Raw genomic sequence first — 17,520 nt, forward strand, 5'->3', positions numbered from 1 at the left:
CCGCTGGGAAATTTTCCAGTGCGGAATGCGGCTTAGCGCAGAAATTTCTCCCGGCCCGTACAGTCCCGTGACCACTCCCGTACACAGTACAGTACGGTATTCTACGTAGGTACGGAGTAGGTAGTTACTGTATGCAGTTGCCCGGATGTACATGCAACACTCTCTCAAAGTCTCTTGTCTCAGTCTCGCTTATGTCCTACAATGTGCATGATACTTGGTACATTTTCCTTCCAGTCTCTCTTCAACCATCATCCAGTCCCTTCCACTTCCATTTCCCTCTCCACATTCGACCTCCGCCTGGTCGTATGATCGCATCAACTAGAACACACCAACCTCTATCCCAGTCTTCGACCGGGTCCCCTGCTACTCCACGGGTTTTGGAAAGCGGAACTCCAGCTGGAACCAGAGGAAGGAGTGTTCTGAGCCTGGCTCGCCGGTCGGTATGCTGTCCCGTACGCTCGATACTCGCCTCGGCGCTCGCCGGCAAAGAGCCTTCTCACGAAAGCGGGTGTGGTGATGTAGTTCCGGCCACCACCAAAGGTAGGGTAAATGCGTGTGAGAAAGTCATACAGATGGGCGGCAACGACCCCCATGCTATCGCTCAAGGCTGCAGGCCATCCGCTTCGCACGAGGGTAAACCCAAGTGTTGCCCATGGCAAGAATTCGATGGGGATCTGAATCACAAAGAAATTGGCCTTTCGGCCTCGATTATCCTGGGCGAAGGTGTAGATGAAGGCGAGGATCAAAGCTACTGCCTATCAGTATGATGAAACGAGCAACGTGCCGTGGCAAGCTCACCATGGGTAAAGATTACGCTATTCAATAGAAAACCTGCGGTGAGCTTTTGGGCCTGTTAGCATTGGCACGTCACTGCTACTTTTTCTGAGTTTTTTCTTGGGGCAAAAGTTCAGATCAATAATGGATGAATTGATGATACATAAAATATAAGAATGTAGGGCACCATAACCACCTAGGTGAACTTTTTGATCACCTAGGCTATCTCAATAGGCCATCCCACCATTTCTGCAACGCATATAGCCCTGATTAAGGATCGAGTAGGCGCTATACGAGTTACAGAGGTGATCTTCCTCGCTTCCAGGAACCGCTTCAGCTAGTACAGACTGGGCGGGCAGATATGCGAGGTTTGGGTTTGTTGGAACCCCTGTTGTGCAAACAAGAACGCAAAGAGAGGACGAGAAAAGAAAAAGGGGACGACTGATCTAGTGAGGGACGATCGAGAGACCAATTCCACTCATGACTTACCAAAATGATAGTAGCTACAAAGAACAGGTAAGTGAAGAAATCACCCGGCGAGCTGAACCGCGACGAGCCTGTCTCAAGCGAGCTGCTGTAGGTAAACACTACCAGGAAGTCAGCATGGCTGCTAGCCCGAGCCCAGACAATTCCATACTGAAGTAGAGATCAAATAGGAAGTCAAGCCGCGGCCCTGTCAGTAAGAATGAGGTGAAAGGCCTCCAGACTTCTGGGGGGAGCTTGACAAGCAGCTCTGGCAAGAACAGAACCCGCATAGCACTCAACATGCCACCGTACACCAGAGCAGACTGGATACATGTCAGTGCAGTGAGAGTCCTTCCTTCAGATTAGCTCGGAGCCACTGAAGCTGGTTCACACGCCACTGAATGGGTAGATGGTACCTCGAAACCGGAGGGGCCGACCAGAAGTGATCCATTTTGAACAGCTGATTGGTTTCCTCTCTCCAATTCTTGCCAGATTTGTAGACGAGGTACCAGTTAGAGGTGAGCACAACACACGTTAAACATTAAAACGCGTGCAGGAAATGTTCCCAGTGCTTGAAGTTGTTGACCGAATTGGTGGTGAAGAGGGAGAAAGAAGAGAAGCTCCCGCGTTTTGAAAGAAATTATAAACGTGTGCCTCGGGGGAGCTTTTTTCCCGATCCGTAGCTGCGCACGTGGAGTAATGGTTTTACCGAGACGCCTGGTCAGCTGACCACCACCGGCTGGTCCAGCCCTTCAATCCTCGATTCCCTTGCGGACCGAAGGAATAATAATAATGGCCATCCCTGATGGTTCGTATCTACCTAGGTACTGGCACCTGTTGCGCCTGAGTACATCCGAATTGGCGAAATAATGGGTTTTATTATAACCACCTTGATACACCCCCAAGCGCTAATCTCCGGGTTGACGAGTCAAAGGCTCTTCACCCTGTAAAGGCCCGACTTCTCGCTATACTACATAGCATCAAATCTAACAGATCCTCGAACGGCTAGACCTCCTTCTTTACCTTCAATCCACACATCCCAAGCGGCATTGGGATCGGCTGGTTTGGGTTTCCCGCACACTGATAATGTCTCTTCGGCGTACACTGGAGTGAGGTTTTTGTATTCGATCTCTCTGATCGTTCGATTAAGCTTGGCCAGATGAGGCTGGATGGCCGTTAGTAGTAAAGTCAAGGTCAAGGGACCATGGACGAGAAGCCCTCGGAAGCCCTCCGCGTCTCGCGTGTAGGCTTCGTCCAGGTGGATAGCGTGGGCGTTGAATGTGAGTGCAGAGAAGCGGAATAGCAAGGTCTTGGTGGGCGTGATGTTATAACGAAATGCAGCGTCCGATGGTGCTTTTGAAAGAAAAAGAGGGACAGAGAGAGCAAATTAGTACAAGATATCATGGGAATCAGTTGTTTTATCATGCGCACATTTTACAATTCGTTGTTTTTGAAAATTCACCTGGTCGCGAGCTAGTTCTTCGGGAGACTTCTCGCGCATGAATATCAAGTCTCGGTTTTCGATAATGGATGACTGCCCGAAGTCTTCTTCATCCTCCCTCCAGAGGCGGGCTCGGATACTGTCTTCTTGCTCCGACTCCTGAACCGGACCAATGCGCCGCTCTATTCTGACAATAACCTTCTCCTCCCCTGGTCGTCCTTTGCACACTATGTCGCGAATCGTTTCGATACAGACGGCTCGACTACCGTCGAGGACCAATCCACTACGGGTTGGGAATCTGACTCTCCCACCAGCCCACAGACGCCGGTTAAAGGGTCCGCCTGGGCTATGAAGGGTATCGGTGCCGTCTGCTAATAGCTGCGAGAGCGTGACCTGAGGAGGAAAATAAACCAAGTGATGGCCCGCCGGTAAAGGGAAGGCGGATTTCACCGAGGGAAGAACCGAGTCTTCTCTTCCCAGAGGCCGAGAATGGGGAAGGATGTCCCGTAACGTCAAATCAAGGAGATGCGAGGGTTGAGTATGTAGATAGTCGAAGGTTAGAGGCAATCTCCGCGATGTCAATTCCCGACTCAGCTCACCGGCAAGGGTCGAGTGTGCCCGTAATACGGGTTTGGCTTTGCGCCCAAAGCCCAGGATGCGCAATGCCGGTCTTTTCATTATGACGCATAAAACATCTACATAAGAATCAGACGGAGCCCGGCAAGGAACTGGGAAGAGGAGGAAGGCGGAGGAGAAGCAGGAGGGGAAGGAGGAAGCGCAATCAACAAGAGTCAGAATCACAATAATTGGCGCCGGATAAATCCATAAGTCGCAGTTTGATTTGTTTGTCTGGAGATCTACAGCCACCCACCCTTTCCAGCTGAAGATGTGAGAAATTTCCACCGAGCCCCTGATCACCCTTCGAGTTGCAGAATTGGCGGTTGTCCTGATCTTTTGCAGATACCTTTGGTCTCATGGCGCTCGTTACAGTCACCTTCCTGGGGCCTGCGGCTTCGTTTTCCCACCAGGTTAGGAGCGCCCGCCCTCCCCCTCAATCCATAACGTCATTAATTGGAGTTCTAGGCCGCTGTTGAATCCTTTGGGACCTCGGTAGAATTACAAGCTCGCCCATCGTTCGCAGACGCTTTCGCTGCCGTGCAACAGCAGGAGGTGGACTATGCGATCGTTCCCTCCGAGAACTCCTCCAATGGGTCGGTCGTTCAAACGCTCGACCTTCTGGCCGACCCCGCCGGTTCATACCCAGATGTGCGAGTGTGTGGGGAGCATTATCTGAGCGTGCACCACTGTCTCCTGGGCCGCAATGGACAAGTCGACCTCAACTCAATAAATAAACTATACACACACCCGCAAGCGTGGGGTCAATGCGATAAATTTCTTGCGAAACATTTCAAGGGCGTTGAGCGACAAGACGTCTCGTCGACCTCCAAGGCGGGCGAGATCGTCGCCGGCGAAACAACAGAACGGAGTGCCGCAATAGCTAGTCGGTTTGCTGCTAAGCATCACGGACTGGACATCATAGAAGAGAATATCGAAGATAACGCCAATAATACAACGCGATTTCTGGTTCTGGGGAATATGAATTCGGAACGCACGACCCGACTGCCCTTTGAGAAGGTCAAGATCACCCCCTCGCCTTCCACCACTACCAGGAAAACATTGATCTCGTTCATGGTCTATCAGAACGCCCCCGGGGCGCTGGCAGACGCCTTGCTGATATTCAAGAAGCATGGCATGAATCTCACGAGTATCAACACCCGCCCAAGTCAAAGGATAGCCTGGCAATACATCTTTCTGGTTGAATGCCAGATGGCTCCGGCATACGATGACAAGGAGGCAGTCACCAAGGTTTTGGCGGGATTGAAGGATGTTACTGAAAATAGTAGGGATCTGGGGACGTGGAACAGTATGGGCTCATCGAGCGACCAATAAGATTATAAAAAGCATCTACTACTTGACTACTAAAGACCATGAGGACACCCTATGGGGCGATGAATGCGACGCATTGTTGTCATCCTTACAAAAAGCATGCCTATGGAGAACGAAAAAAAAAGGTAGCATAAAAGCAAGGCCGACCCAGCAGAGTGTGCCGAGATGAAACAATCTTCCACCTGTTAGCTTAAGTCATCAAAGTCCGACAATCCGAAGGAATCGTTGCAGAGGTTGTTTGACGCTTCACCGCCCCTTGAAAGTTCAAAGCAAATCTCGAGTTATCTGAAGTATGCATCTAGGCAACCTCAGTCACAATGTTACGGAGCTTGGATGGCCCTGTGGAACGGTTGGTTGTCAGTGACGTAGAGTAAGCAAAAGCATTGAATGGTTAACACACCTAGGAGCAGTTTCTGAGAGCTCTTTCCAGGCGACGTCAAGGTATCATCAACCAGGGGAACCATGGCCTGGCCATGGATTCCACCGTCACCTTGTATAGGGCGAGCCGTCAAAAGATCCGCTTGGGGAACTTCTGGCCGTTCATCCTCGCTCCCTGCGAGGTCGCTGAACCGTCAATCTGCAGAGTATCCATTAGTTGTTGGCTCATCTCAGACAAAGACACGGGGGAAAAGGCTTTCACGCACCGTCGTAAAACTCGTCCTCGTCAGAATAGTCGGCAAGCTGTTCGAAATTGACCTTGTATCGGAGAATGGCACCGATACCACCGAAGCCCTTGACGAATTGGTTACCCTCACTGGATTTGTCCGAAACGAATTCCAGGGTGGCACCGAAATCCTTGTAGTTTTCGGCAAGCCACTCCAGGAAAGAGGTCTGATCAACGACCTCCATTTCAGTGCCGGTTTCCTTGTCGGTAAACAACTCCCGGTTCTCTTCTTGGGCCTTAGATGAATGAACGATGACCTCAGAGCCCTCGGAGTTCTTGAGAACCCATCTGGTAACGTCCAGATTCTCATAGACAATGAGGGTCTCTGCAGCACCGAGCTCAAGGGCCTTGAGCGTATCGTCAATACCGTAGCAGACCTTTCCGGTGTCTTGACTGATCTCCTCGAAGTATTTGCCAATCAATTTCTTCTCCTGAACGAACTTAACGTTGCTCAATGTCTCGGATGCAAGTTCAATAGCCTGGTTGAAGCCGTTTTCTCCTCCGTAAGAGACATCGACCACCTTAATGACCTTGGATTGCAAGCGCTGATCGAACATATCCGACTGGTTCAAATCGTTCTTGAAGTCGGCAGAACCGGCCAAAATCAAGCCGGCAACGTTGATCTTATCGTTGGTGATGTAGTTCTGAACAGCCAACTCAGCGATTTTGCGGACATAATTGTGACGTTTCTCTTCACGGAGACGGGCAAAACGGAGAGCGGACTGTCCACCACGACCGTGCTTCTTCGGCAGGTCGACGCTCAGCTTCTGGAGCACTTCTCTAGTATTTCCACTAAGCGTGCCGAAGAGAGCACCGTTTCCGTCCATGATAATGAAGCCGAATTTCTGATCCGACTCAAGCAGCTCGCTCAGTGCTTCCGTGTGGAACTTGTTGTCACAGAGGTAAAGCGACGTGTTGATCGGTTTGAAGGGCTCGAAATCAATGTTAATTTTGCGCTCTTTACCCTCAGATGTGATGATTTCACCACAGTAGACGACCAGGCCGTTGGGCGGGACCTTGTTGTATAGCTTGAGACGCTGTTGCGTGGAGGTGATGGCGGACAGGACTGAAAGTCGGTTGACACGGGACTTGATGTTGGAAGCAGTGCCCTATTATTTCCATAAGCATACAATCGCGACAAGGCACCCTCGGCCAAGCATCTCGCCGAAAAGGAAAAAGACCTACAAACTCTTCTGCCAGCATTTTGGCTGCCCTGGATACCTGATCCTTGGGGGCTACGGGGCCGAGAGATTAGCCGCTATACGCAATGATATGACGAGCATTATGGGACGGGGAAGACACACGAATGATCAAAGAGATCATGGAGGTTCCATTTCCGCGAGCCGCCTCGAGGCGCTTAATGAGCTTGTTAACCTTCCATATCTCAATGTTCTTTTCCGCTTCGTTCGCCTGGGCCGCGCTCATCTTGGGCGAGGTGACGATGTCAAAACGACCAGGAGAGGGGTGGAAAGGAATAAAGAAGTCCGCCGGTGCTGGAAAGGGTCTTGTTAGCGATGGAAGCAGCAGGAAGGATACAGGAAAGTCTCTGTAAAAGGGAGGATACTCAACATGTGGCTGAGTGTATTCCACTTACCTTGAGGCTGGTCGATTTGCCGTCCAAGTAGTGCAGCGCGGGGGGGGATTGTTCAGTAAATTTCATCAGGCACCGTGGGGTGTGACCCGAAGTCGCCTGTTGAGGATGACATAAGCGCCTTGGTTTTGCCTGGGTGGTTTGTACCTTGGTGACGTATGTATATGTATGTATATGTACTGTATGTATGTGTACCTTACTGTACCTGCACTGTATGTATGTGTACCTTACTGTACCTGCACTGTATGTACCTTACGGTCCAGGTCGGGTGTGTTGATCACACATTCATACTGCATACATACAGGCACGCAGGCAGTACATCATGTAATGTACTGTACATCTCCGCCTTGCGAGGTGCTGCTTAACCATGGCAAAGAAATTAGGACGCTTTGTAGACTGAGACCTCATGCAACAGTGCAACTCATCTGCCGATGTGATCGCCGACATGGGCGGAGCACAAGCAATCTTCTGTCAATCTGTTTATCAGTCTATCTGATCTCCTCCGTACCTGCCGTCGCTATCAAGTGTCCACCTTCCTCTAATTAGTACTAGATAGCTATATTGATCAATTCTTGACCTTATCTTGAACTAACCCCACTTCGTTAGCAAGAGCACTAGCCATCCATTCATCCTTAATCCTTGATTCTCAATCCTGAATTCCTGAGGCGATCTGCATCCTTTGCCATTTGCAATTCTTTTCCGTCATCATCGCCACCTAATTTACGACCTTGCTGCCCTTATCGCGCCTAGAGGAATACTCGTTATTGGAAAGAGTGATGCTAATGAAGCTATAAATGAATGCGATATCCCCTTGAAGTACTGCCTGGGTTTTGCCACTCGTCTCGTTGTTCTGTTTACTAGCTTGGCCAGCGCACCTCCCAACACCAGAAAATGTCATTGCCTCCGACGTTAGTCGATGGGGATGCTGAAGAGCCGGACCAGTATGAAGCTATGACCCAAGGCGTGCGGATCCCAACCTCTCGTTCACATTTGGAATCAACTTTTGATTCCTACGGCAGCTCGTCGGGCTTTGCCGGCTATAACACTGACGGTGGTGATTTCCAGAGACCAAGGTAACCCATACATGCGTCTACTGATTGAAATATAGCATATACTCACAAACCTTGCTAGGTCAGAATCGTTCTCTATGCGTTTCAGACAAGCTGGCGGCGTTAACAGCATCGATAACTTTGTCCGGTCATGGCAGCGAGCCGCAGGTTTCCCGGAAGTACTTCCCCGTCGCTCCTCGTTTCTTACAGCCGATTCGGATGAACAATGGTTCGCTGCAGCAAATGATGAGACCGGCGCACAAGGCTCTCGTCTGTTTCGTCCAGAGATTGATGCTACACGACCCCTCCTGACTGCCGAAAGAGAGACCAACCTAGATGACGAGAACCAGCCAAGAAAAAGTGTCCTCGGAACATCATTCGACAGAAGTTTTGGGACCTCATACGGCACGATATCCTCTCGCATCAGTGAAGCAACACGAAGAAATGTGACTCAACTTCACCGGGAGCAGCAAGCACATGTAGACGTACCTTTGGACGGCAGCATAGAGCCTCTATCTGTCAAAAGTATTCAGCATGAGGACGGTACTAGATCGAACGTTGTTGTTGGTCAATCGACCGTACCTCAGACAATTTTCAATTCTGTCAACGTCCTGATTGGCGTCGGCCTTCTAAGCCTGCCGCTTGCAATGAAACAGGCTGGATGGCTTTTTGGTCTATTGTTTCTTTTGTTTGCGGCCGTGACCACCTCATACACTGCGAAAATTCTTGCCAAATGCCTCGATATTGACCGCAGCCTAGTCACGTATGCTGACCTGGCTTATATCAGTTTTGGGCACTATGCACGCCTAATAACAAGTCTTCTGTTTTGCTTGGAGCTTATAGGGGCCTGTGTTGCCCTGGTTGTGCTTTTCGCAGACAGCCTTCATGCACTCATTCCCGCGATAAGCATCCTTCAGTGGAAGCTTATATGCGGGCTACTACTTGTTCCACTGAATTTCGTACCGCTGCGGCTTCTAAGTGTGACTAGTATTCTAGGAATACTTTCTTGCACCTCAAGTATGTCATTTTTCTTTCATTCCTCCGAAGTTGATTGATACTAATAGAGTCCGCTCCCTCCCAGTCGTAATTATAATATGTATCGATGGATTCATCACGCCCCATACTCCGGGATCACTTCGTGAACCAGCTGAGACTTCGTTGTTTCCAAAAAATTGGGGGACTCTACCCCTTAGTTTTGGACTGATTATGTGTACGTTTGCAGAAAAGCCCTCCGACACTTATAACTGATCTCTTCCAGCGCCCTGGGGAGGCCATGGAGTATTCCCAAACATATACAGGGATATGAGACACCCGCAGAAGTATGGGAAAAGCCTTTGGATCACGTACCTTTTCACGGTAAGTTTTAATCATCTAAGCGGGAAGAAAGAAACCAAGAAAGAAGAGAGAGAAAATGGAACTAATTTCATATATGTCTTAGTATTTCCTCGATTGTGCCATGGCCATTATCGGCTGGGCCATGTTTGGTGATGCAGTTCGAGACGAAATCACAGCCAATGTGTTGCTTTCCACAGACTATCCACAAGTATTGTCGATTTGCATCATCATTTCTGTCGCAGTAATACCAATAACCAAGGTTCCTTTGAAGTAAGCCTTATCTAGGAAATCCCGGTTTAACGTCACTAACATAACATTAGTTGCCGCCCCCTGGTGGCCACTGTGGAAGTACTCTGTGGTTTGGAGCCACATTCTCCCGCAATCTCAAACCACCCCGAGGGAGTTCGAGCCATGGTTCTGCAGTCATTAAAGGCCATAATACGTGTGGTTGTGCTGGCTGTTGTCGTTTTGATGGCTATTCTCTTCCCATCTTTCGATAGAATCATGGCATTGATGGGCTCCGCTTTGTGCTTTACGATATGCGTGATCTTGCCGCTCGCTTTCTATTTGAAGATCTTTGGGCGTGATATCAGTCTAAGGGAGCGGATTTTAGACTGGTGTCTCTTGATTTTCTCGTCAATGTTAGCGGTTATAGGAACGGCTTGGGCATTCCTACCGCAGAAGATGATCTCCACGTGATAGGGGTTCCCGTGGAATTTGTCATTTGACGATAATGGCAAAGTTGTTCCTTGTTTTGCCCGGATTCAAGATTTCCTTTTTCCAAGAACGAGATTGGCATTCATGGTTGTATTCCCAAAGCTGATAAATTAGCTTCGAAGTTTCCTTGTTCTCGGACAAAGAAAATCCAATGCTAGTCATTATATCGTGGAGTCTGCCATGAGTAAGATAGCGCGAGTTGTTGACGCATGGAGCTGGTAGAACTAGGAACAGCCGGGGCGTGACAGACGGAGTAGAGTCAGATGGCGGCGACGATGTCAGGAAAGCCACGCATCGCTTCAACATTTCACCTCTGCCAATGGCATCTGGCACGTAGTTGAGTACCAACGAAAGACTGATGATGTGAAATCGATCAGCGTCATCACGAGGCAGTGGTCGCTCCATAAAGTCCTGTTTCAATATCCCCGGCCCTTGAGAGTTCAGATCAATCCTGGTAACCTCCAGAGATTGATTCGTAGAGCACGCATTCTTGGTGCTGAGTGCCCCGACTTCGAGCACGCGAAGCTTTGTCTGTGTATCTTTCCCATGAGGCAAATGCGGGCCCAGCCAGTTCACCAGGACCTTACTTGAATCGCCACCACGTTCTCGGGACTGCCCCAGTTTGCTGGCGAGCTGATAACTCTCCAGCCCGCCGTTCTCGCGAATCTCCCGATCTAGTTGATTGACCAGAAGCTCATCCCCAGCCTGCTGCGCTTGAGCCTTTCGCTTGAGCAGTCGATGATGGGACCGGATCAGGTTCCGAGTTGCCTTGGAGGACAGCGCTGCACGCTCCCCTCTGATCGCGGATGGGCGGGTGCGAGATAACAACAGAGGTTTTCTGGCGCGATGCTTCTTGGAGACCATGATTGTGAAGAGTGAATGATGGGTCAGGTGGGGATGAATGAAAAGGAAATAAAGAATGAGAGTGGCTCGGTGAAGAGGAGAGGGTATAGCAGATGAAATGGACTACTGTCTAGGTAGATCACTAATTACTGTTAGAATTGCCCGAGTCTTTTACGGAGTCAATCTTTCATACCTTCAGTAGACCGGAAGTCCAGTAGAGCGCGGAAGGACGCCGTGCCGGATCTTAGTAATCTGCATGACAGAAAGAGAAAAGAAAAACGAGAAGAAAAGGGAGAGAGCCCTAGTCCCGATTGGGAGCGCCAAGAGATCCAGGTTGCGCAGGCCGGAGAAGCAGGTCAGGTGACCCACACAGAGGCAACCCAACCCGTAGGGTTTTCGCTAAGCGAACTCACTGCAAAACACTTGACTCTCGACACTGCGACAATTATCACGACAGCGCCGGACGACAGCCATGGCCCCTAAGGTGGAAAACAAGCAAGGTAGGCACACAATGAGCGCATTCGTTTTGTTTTGTTGCCCGTCAATTTTGCACAACCATCGAAAATCGAGTCGCAAGTGTGTGAAGGCAGCGAGAAGGGCTTTTTTTTCCCTATCACCCGCATCCTCACACATGACCGAGTCGCACACATTACAGCAAGAACCAGCATCTTTCGAGCCAGATGTGTCATGAGTTTTTCCCCAGCAGAAAAAAGACAAGAAGAAACAGAATGAATTGAAAAGGGACAGGTGCAGAAATTGTGGAGGCGGCATATGAAGAGCAGGGAAATAATTCGAATTGCTTTTTGCTCGGAAAACATCACTTGAGTTGCTTTCAGTTTGCGGATGCGCTGACCTTATCTCTTCCTTATAGGCAAGACCAACCCCAGCAACCGGGCTGGTGCTGCCGCCAAGGCAGTCCTGAAGGGTGCAGGCGTACGTTGACACCGAAATCGACATTTCTACTTGCCATGTTCCATACTAATTCGGAGCTCGACAACAGGCGCACAAGGCCCGCAAGGTCCGCACCTCGACGACTTTCCACCGCCCCAAGACCCTTGAGCTCTCCCGGTCGCCCAAGTACCCCCGCAAGTCGATCCCTCATGGACCCCGCCTCGACTCCCACAAGGTCATCCTGTACCCCCTCAACACCGAGAGCGCCATGAAGAAGATCGAGGAGAACAACACCCTCGTCTTCATCGTCGACGTTAAGGCCAACAAGAGGCAGATCAAGATCGCCCTTAAGAAGCTGTACGATGTCGAGACCGTCAAGGTCAACACTCTTGTCAGGTATGGCTGTTCCAGGAGATTAAACATGTGTTTTCCGAGAAAGTCCCAGTCTTCTAACTTACCCGTAGGCCCGATGGTTCGAAGAAGGCTTTCGCCCGGCTAACCCCTGATGTGGATGCCCTGGACATTGCTGCCACCAAGCTTGCTATTGTCTAGATGATTTGGTTTCTTATGGGTCTGGGTGAACGGTTCTGTTTTTACGCGGTGGTTCATAAACATCGATCATGCAGTTAACTGCCAACGCTACAATGATGGGCTAAATGATCGTAAAAAAGATTTACTTGAATGCACGATTCTACCGGTAATGAGATGTCCATTAGGTCTCAATAGTGTTGTAGTGTTTGCCATCGGAGCCATTTGATCTTGGGTCGGTTCTCATGAGCATGTATGTCATTTTGCAGCACGGGTGACTGCTGGCTCGAGCAACTGAGCAGACCCGTATGGTCCATGGACTACTTGGTGCAGGCGTAAGTCGGTGACTTGATAGAAATATAATGTTACATTCTCTATTATCACCATCGGGAAAAAGATAATATCCCAGATTGAAAGTACATAACGTACTGCGTATTGTTCCCTCTTTTGAATCCACCCTGTTCAAGTCCAGGAAAGAGGTAAACCCAACGCAAAGTACCCATCAAACAATAGTTCGCTGTCCAGCACGAAGAAGCTTATTGTCCACGCAAAGTCTCGAGGTGTTTCAACACAGCCAAGTTGGTGTCCATCCATCGCTCCACGCAGTTGTGAGCGCACGATTCCTCAGATTGGTCTAGGCGGCCGGAGGAGATCTTTCCAGTAATGCACTTCTTCCAGCAGATGTCGGCGAGGTGGTGAACGGCTGGCATATGGTCAGTCATCAATCAACAATGTCGAGGATGCAAAGAAGGACGGTGATTCACTTTGTTGGATGTTGGACTTCTGAGCTTCGTTCGTCAAGAACTGGTTCAATTCCTTCTTGTCGCCATCGCTGAGCTTGGAGACGTCGAGCTGGGCTTGATCCATTGTTGATTTCGGGGGGGTTGTTCAACCGGATTAAAAGCAGAAAGTGATAATGGATGGCGTGTTTTTCGGGTTGGAGGAAATCGATTTAACAGCAGGCGTTTTCTAGCGGTTCTTCTGCTGCTCCATTTGGAAGGTCAAGGCTTGTCCGAGCTGTAGGCGGTAAGGGGAGGCAGAAAAAGAGCAGCAGGTCCTCGCCACCAGGGCATTCTTGCTGGGTTTCTGTCCATCTCCCCCCGCCAACACGCCGCAGACCTCGAGACTCGGGGATTCCTGTCAGTTACCTGAAGGCAGCTTCTGTCTAAATCGCAACAATGCCGCCGATACGTACATCCCGCAACCGCAAGCCGCCACCGGCCGGCTTCGATGACATCGAGGACACACTGCTCGAGTTTAGCAATAAGATGAAGGACGCCGAGAACGCGTCGCATGACGGCAAGAAGAAGCACGAGATGCTATGGCCCATTTTCCAAATAAGCCATCAGCGTAAGCAAACAATTCCGCCCCCTTTGTTGGTTTGTCAAGTATCGTGGCTAATTGCCGTCCCGGCAGGCTCGAGGTACATCTACGACCTGTATTATGAAAAAGAGGCGATTTCGAAGCAGCTGTATGACTGGCTCCTCAAGAACAACTATGCAGACGCCAATTTAATCGCCAAATGGAAGAAACAAGGATATGAGAAGGTGTGTGCCTCCATCCCATAGATGGCTCTGGTCCAGCTTTCTTTACGTTGCAACATCCAACTTCTGGTCTTTGCTAACCATCTCTATGTAGCTTTGCTGTCTGCGCTGTATCCAGACGAAGGAAACCAACTTTAACTCCACGTGCATCTGCCGCGTCCCGAAAGCTCAACTCAAGGAGGATCAAATGATTCAATGTGTCAGTTGCGGATGCCGAGGCTGCGGCAGTAGTGATTAATTCCCATCTGCCACATCTTTCCCAGCAGTCTTTGGGAGTCCAAGAGAAGGGACGAGTAGGCGGGGCTGCAAGACTTAATACCCTTGCTTATAGCACGAATTGGGAAAGCATGAAGCGGTGCCGAAGGTGTCTGTGTGAGACGGATGATCGTCATTTCCTTGTCCACCACCTTTTCTTTCTTTTCCTCTTCCCTCCTTGTCCTTTCCCCCTTTTGTACCCTTCTGTTTTGATTCTTCTCTCTTCTCTTCAAGTCTCGGTTCTTTATGAGCAATGTGATACCCTTAACAAAAGAAATGTATTAGGTTTTCTACGATAATATACTCCCATGCCAAAGTTCATGTCGTAACACTAGTAACAGCTGAGGAACTCTAGGTTCTGTATTAACATAAAGCCTATTAAACAAAACATAATCGAAATCAAGGTGTCATAAGCATGAGGAGCTCCCAAGTACAGGGTGAGAATCGGCAAAGACAACAGAGAACAGAAAAAGTAAAAGAAAAAGAAACCCAAATTGAAGCTCAAAACATGCGCCCTTACCTGCGACCTCTTTGTCTGGCTCGCTCATGTACATCTTAGCAAATGTCATCATAAAGGTCGTTAACAAGTCATTTCAGGCCAGTGAAAGTCAGGCGCAATTCCAATTCCAACCATGAACTCAGTTCCAAACTCCAGGAAGATCAACAATAAAAAGACGAAATTAAAACGCCATGGCCCTTTTAAGATAAACTCCAGCTCTCAATTTAGAAAACCCCATCTCAAAACGTTACTCGTTAGCCAAAGTCAGAATCAATCCGATAGGAACGGCATCTTAGAAAGAAATAGCTCGTCCAATGACAACTCTGGTTGCTCTGCATTTAGCCCCCGCAGGGTTTTTTAGAACAAAGAAGTGTTGCTGCGATGATTCAGATGAGGCCTCGGCTTGGATCTGGACAATTCATCCCTGCTTGCACCGCCGATCTTTTGGAACCCTTGCAGGAGGTCAACCCCATCCACGTCTCCAGGGCTTTCGTCAAAGAGATGGAATGAAAAAAAGTCGTCGTTGGCTGTGTCGACAAAGCGGCCAGAGTCTGGCATTTTGGACGGAGAATCAGGGAAAAGCAGGCCTTTCGACTTGCTTGCTGGCACAGACGGCGCGCCGGTCCGGCTATTTACATTCACCGCAGTGATGTCTGTGAGCACATTGTTGCCAGACCCGCTGGCATCATTTCGAACCCTCTTGATAGAGCGCTTTTCAGGCGATCCATACGCCGAGGCCGACAAATTGTCCGCGGTGTGGTCTGCAAACACATCAAAGGAGGCGTGCAGGTTATCATTCGGCGTAAATGTTTCGTCCTGGATGTTAAAAGCCGGGCTCCACGGAAGATCTTCGTCGGTTAGACCGAGATGCTTGATGGGAGAATTGACCATCTGTTGAATCTTTTTGCGGTGGTTTCGAAGATTTGTGTTGGGTGACACGGACGGTGGGGGTTTTGCGGGTTTTTTGAATTTAATAACAGGAGTGATAGGAGGTGGAAGCATGCTGACATATTCCCCACGGAGGGGTGAAGAACCAACTATCAACCCCGCATCCTTCAAGGCATTGGACCGGCTTGGGCTAGCATCATGGGAAGAGCTTCGGATTCGCGCAATCTCTTCCTCGGCTCGACCGCGCTTGATGCGAGGTGGCTCGATATCCAGGTCCGAAGTCAGGATATGGCCTGCCTTGTTTGGGCGCATGGCTGATGATTCTAGAGATGAGAAATACCCGCTATCATTCATGGCGATCGATTTGCGTTTTCTAGTGCGAGAGATGACCCCGGAAGCGGCTACTTGCGACGGCGTAGGGGGGGTTCCTTGACGGGTGAATCGAGGTGGTACAATGGGAGGAGAAGAGTGCATAGGCTGAGGTGGAGAGGAGCGGGGTGGAAGAGCGTGAGGTGCGGGAGCCGAGACACATTCATCGACAGTGTCTTCCTGAAGCGCGGGATCCGAGGCAGGTAGTGTCGCGTCAGAGGACAAATCAACATTCTTCGAGGGCTTGGGCCCAGTCGGAGGAAAAGACGCGTTGGACGGCGTTGGAATAGCCCAAGCGGTGGAGGAAGCATTTTGCGTCGGGAGAGCCGCCGGTAGGGGAAGACTTGACATAGTCGCACGACGCAGGGGCTTGTCCTTGAGGAACTGTGCCTCCATTCCAGGCTCAATTGCCCAATAATTTCCTTTTCCCGGGTCGTCTTTAGGCCTCTCTTGCTTGATGAACGCCTTGTTCAGACTGAGATTATGCCGAATGCTATTTTGCCAGCCAGGGTCGCTATTCTTATAGTACGAGAATGTATCAGAGATCCACTTGTATATCTGCGCCAAAGTCAAGCGTCGGTTTTGTGCACGCAGGATTGACATTCCAATCAATGTTGCATAGCTGTACGGAGGCTTTGTGCCATCATCTTCGATTGGCGGCATTTCATGAGGTTCAGGCAGGCGTATGGAGACAATATCTTCGCGCTTGTGCTTCTTGATCGATCGCTCTTTCAATGGTGCCGCCTCTAGGAGCGCCCTTTTCAGAGGTGGTTTGGTAGTCAAGGTTGGCTCAGGGAAGTCCGCAAAGTTATCACTGGTTGGTTCATCGGCCAGTTGATGTCCTTGCAGGGACTCCTTGTCAGGATTAACGCTGGAAAATGTCGTGAACAAGGCGGAGTGTGGCATCGGGGCAGTGGCGGTAGATTGTGCGTACGGATGCAAGGGCGGCTTTTTGGCCGGGGAATCCGTGGGGAATGAGGGGGGAGCAGGCGCAGAAATGGAGACGAATTCCAATTTCCCTCGTCCAGAGACCGAAGCGCTCGATCTACGAGATGCCTTGGTTGGCGATGGTCTGTGCGTACCGGCAGAGGGCGGATTGAGAACGTAATCACAGTTCGGGTCAGTATTTTCAGCAGTGCTTTCAGCAGGCGATTGTTCTAAGCAAGCGCGTGTGTTGACTGCGGTTTGGTTGGATAGAAAAGGCGCCTCTGAGTTTGTCTGCGCAGCTGACCCAGAGCGCGCCGAGAGCATGGTTTCTCAGCTGGACTCAGACTCTGGTTGGCGTTCAAAAGAATCCGTGCGCGTAGTCAGGTTTCTGGACATCAAGCGACAATAAGGATCGGGCTGCTAGTAGACACCACAAGGGAAGAGTTCAAAAACACGAGGCCAGGAGGCTCTACCAGCAGTTGACGTGTTGCTTGCAAGTCAAAGGTGGTGGGGAGCAGTTTTAAGGCGATGGTCGGAGGAAGAGGGGGAAATGCAAATCCAGATGGGATGTCGCGCCCAAGGTGATGATCGAGTTGGGCGACAAAGCGCTAAGAGGCATGGAGGGGGGGCAGCCCCGAAGAGATTCCAGATATCGTTGAGCAAGAGCAGACAAGCAAATGTGTGTCCACCGGATAGCCTAAGGAGAACGTAATTCGAATGATCTTCAGTGCGCCTGGTTCTTTGGAGAAAGCCAGGGAATCGACGCGTAGAGGGAGCAAAGGACGGCCGACGA

General features: G+C 50.1%; 10 protein-coding genes across 10 annotated transcripts; 5 read left to right on the top strand and 5 right to left on the bottom strand.

Moving 5' to 3' along the window:
* The first annotated feature begins 47 nt into the window (after nucleotides 1-47).
* LDX57_012344 (uncharacterized protein) lies at nucleotides 48-1,318 on the top strand. Its single transcript, XM_046094083.1, has one exon. It carries the CDS (start codon nucleotides 132-134, stop codon nucleotides 765-767), a length of 636 nt encoding a protein of 211 aa, XP_045950062.1. The 5' UTR covers nucleotides 48-131; the 3' UTR covers nucleotides 768-1,318.
* An 891-nt stretch (nucleotides 1,319-2,209) lies between these two features.
* On the bottom strand, nucleotides 2,210-3,358 carry LDX57_012345 (uncharacterized protein; the record flags this gene model as incomplete). The annotated part of the gene is made up of 2 exons (XM_046094084.1): nucleotides 2,210-2,592; nucleotides 2,671-3,358. The coding sequence occupies 2 exons, from the start codon at nucleotides 3,356-3,358 to the stop codon at nucleotides 2,210-2,212; spliced, it is 1,071 nt and encodes a 356-aa protein (XP_045950063.1).
* A 296-nt stretch (nucleotides 3,359-3,654) lies between these two features.
* On the top strand, nucleotides 3,655-4,630 carry PHA2 (prephenate dehydratase PHA2; the record flags this gene model as incomplete). The annotated part of the gene is made up of 2 exons (XM_046094085.1): nucleotides 3,655-3,708; nucleotides 3,764-4,630. The coding sequence occupies 2 exons, from the start codon at nucleotides 3,655-3,657 to the stop codon at nucleotides 4,628-4,630; spliced, it is 921 nt and encodes a 306-aa protein (XP_045950064.1).
* ERF1 (translation termination factor eRF1) lies at nucleotides 3,765-6,956 on the bottom strand. Its single transcript, XM_046094086.1, has 4 exons — nucleotides 6,886-6,956; nucleotides 6,596-6,784; nucleotides 6,477-6,526; nucleotides 3,765-6,400 (listed from the first exon to the last, which is right to left on the bottom strand). The coding sequence occupies exons 2-4, from the start codon at nucleotides 6,714-6,716 to the stop codon at nucleotides 5,264-5,266; spliced, it is 1,308 nt and encodes a 435-aa protein (XP_045950065.1). The 5' UTR covers nucleotides 6,717-6,784; nucleotides 6,886-6,956; the 3' UTR covers nucleotides 3,765-5,263.
* Nucleotides 6,957-7,773: 817 nt separating this feature from the next.
* Nucleotides 7,774-9,965, top strand: LDX57_012348 (putative transporter; the record flags this gene model as incomplete). The annotated part of the gene is made up of 6 exons (XM_046094087.1): nucleotides 7,774-7,955; nucleotides 8,014-8,948; nucleotides 9,013-9,141; nucleotides 9,190-9,287; nucleotides 9,370-9,536; nucleotides 9,587-9,965. The coding sequence occupies 6 exons, from the start codon at nucleotides 7,774-7,776 to the stop codon at nucleotides 9,963-9,965; spliced, it is 1,890 nt and encodes a 629-aa protein (XP_045950066.1).
* Nucleotides 9,966-9,986: 21 nt separating this feature from the next.
* Nucleotides 9,987-10,847, bottom strand: BMT2 (25S rRNA (adenine2142-N1)-methyltransferase; the record flags this gene model as incomplete). The annotated part of the gene is made up of 1 exon (XM_046094088.1): nucleotides 9,987-10,847. The coding sequence occupies one exon, from the start codon at nucleotides 10,845-10,847 to the stop codon at nucleotides 9,987-9,989; it is 861 nt and encodes a 286-aa protein (XP_045950067.1).
* Nucleotides 10,848-11,298: 451 nt separating this feature from the next.
* On the top strand, nucleotides 11,299-12,269 carry RPL25 (60S ribosomal protein uL23; the record flags this gene model as incomplete). Its single annotated transcript, XM_046094089.1, has 4 exons — nucleotides 11,299-11,326; nucleotides 11,698-11,759; nucleotides 11,827-12,113; nucleotides 12,182-12,269. 4 exons carry the CDS (start codon nucleotides 11,299-11,301, stop codon nucleotides 12,267-12,269), a joined length of 465 nt encoding a protein of 154 aa, XP_045950068.1.
* A 512-nt stretch (nucleotides 12,270-12,781) lies between these two features.
* On the bottom strand, nucleotides 12,782-13,112 carry TIM8_2 (Tim10/DDP family zinc finger protein; the record flags this gene model as incomplete). Its single annotated transcript, XM_046094090.1, has 2 exons — nucleotides 12,782-12,948; nucleotides 13,010-13,112. 2 exons carry the CDS (start codon nucleotides 13,110-13,112, stop codon nucleotides 12,782-12,784), a joined length of 270 nt encoding a protein of 89 aa, XP_045950069.1.
* A 311-nt stretch (nucleotides 13,113-13,423) lies between these two features.
* BUD31 (BUD31 family protein) lies at nucleotides 13,424-14,027 on the top strand (the record flags this gene model as incomplete). The annotated part of the gene is made up of 3 exons (XM_046094091.1): nucleotides 13,424-13,595; nucleotides 13,662-13,792; nucleotides 13,884-14,027. The coding sequence occupies 3 exons, from the start codon at nucleotides 13,424-13,426 to the stop codon at nucleotides 14,025-14,027; spliced, it is 447 nt and encodes a 148-aa protein (XP_045950070.1).
* Nucleotides 14,028-14,900: 873 nt separating this feature from the next.
* Nucleotides 14,901-17,051, bottom strand: LDX57_012353 (uncharacterized protein; the record flags this gene model as incomplete). Its single annotated transcript, XM_046094092.1, has 1 exon — nucleotides 14,901-17,051. One exon carries the CDS (start codon nucleotides 17,049-17,051, stop codon nucleotides 14,901-14,903), a length of 2,151 nt encoding a protein of 716 aa, XP_045950071.1.
* Between the last annotated feature and the right edge of the window lie 469 nt (nucleotides 17,052-17,520).

This window comes from Aspergillus melleus (assembly GCF_016097325.1).
Source record: "Aspergillus melleus strain CBS 546.65 chromosome Unknown contig8, whole genome shotgun sequence".
NCBI lineage: Eukaryota > Fungi > Ascomycota > Eurotiomycetes > Eurotiales > Aspergillaceae > Aspergillus > Aspergillus melleus.

Bases quoted from the DNA above. Each gene is read 5' to 3' on its own strand.
- LDX57_012344 (XM_046094083.1), top strand. From the start codon at position 132: ATGCAGTTGCCCGGATGTACATGCAACACTCTCTCAAAGTCTCTTGTC.
- ERF1 (XM_046094086.1), bottom strand. From the start codon at position 6,716: ATGAGCGCGGCCCAGGCGAACGAAGCGGAAAAGAACATTGAGATATGG. The intron at 6,527-6,595 runs GTGTGTCTTCCC...TCGGCCCCGTAG, and splicing joins CATGATCTCTTTGATCATTC to CCCCCAAGGATCAGGTATCC. The intron at 6,401-6,476 runs GTAGGTCTTTTT...TGGAAATAATAG, and splicing joins AAATGCTGGCAGAAGAGTTT to GGCACTGCTTCCAACATCAA.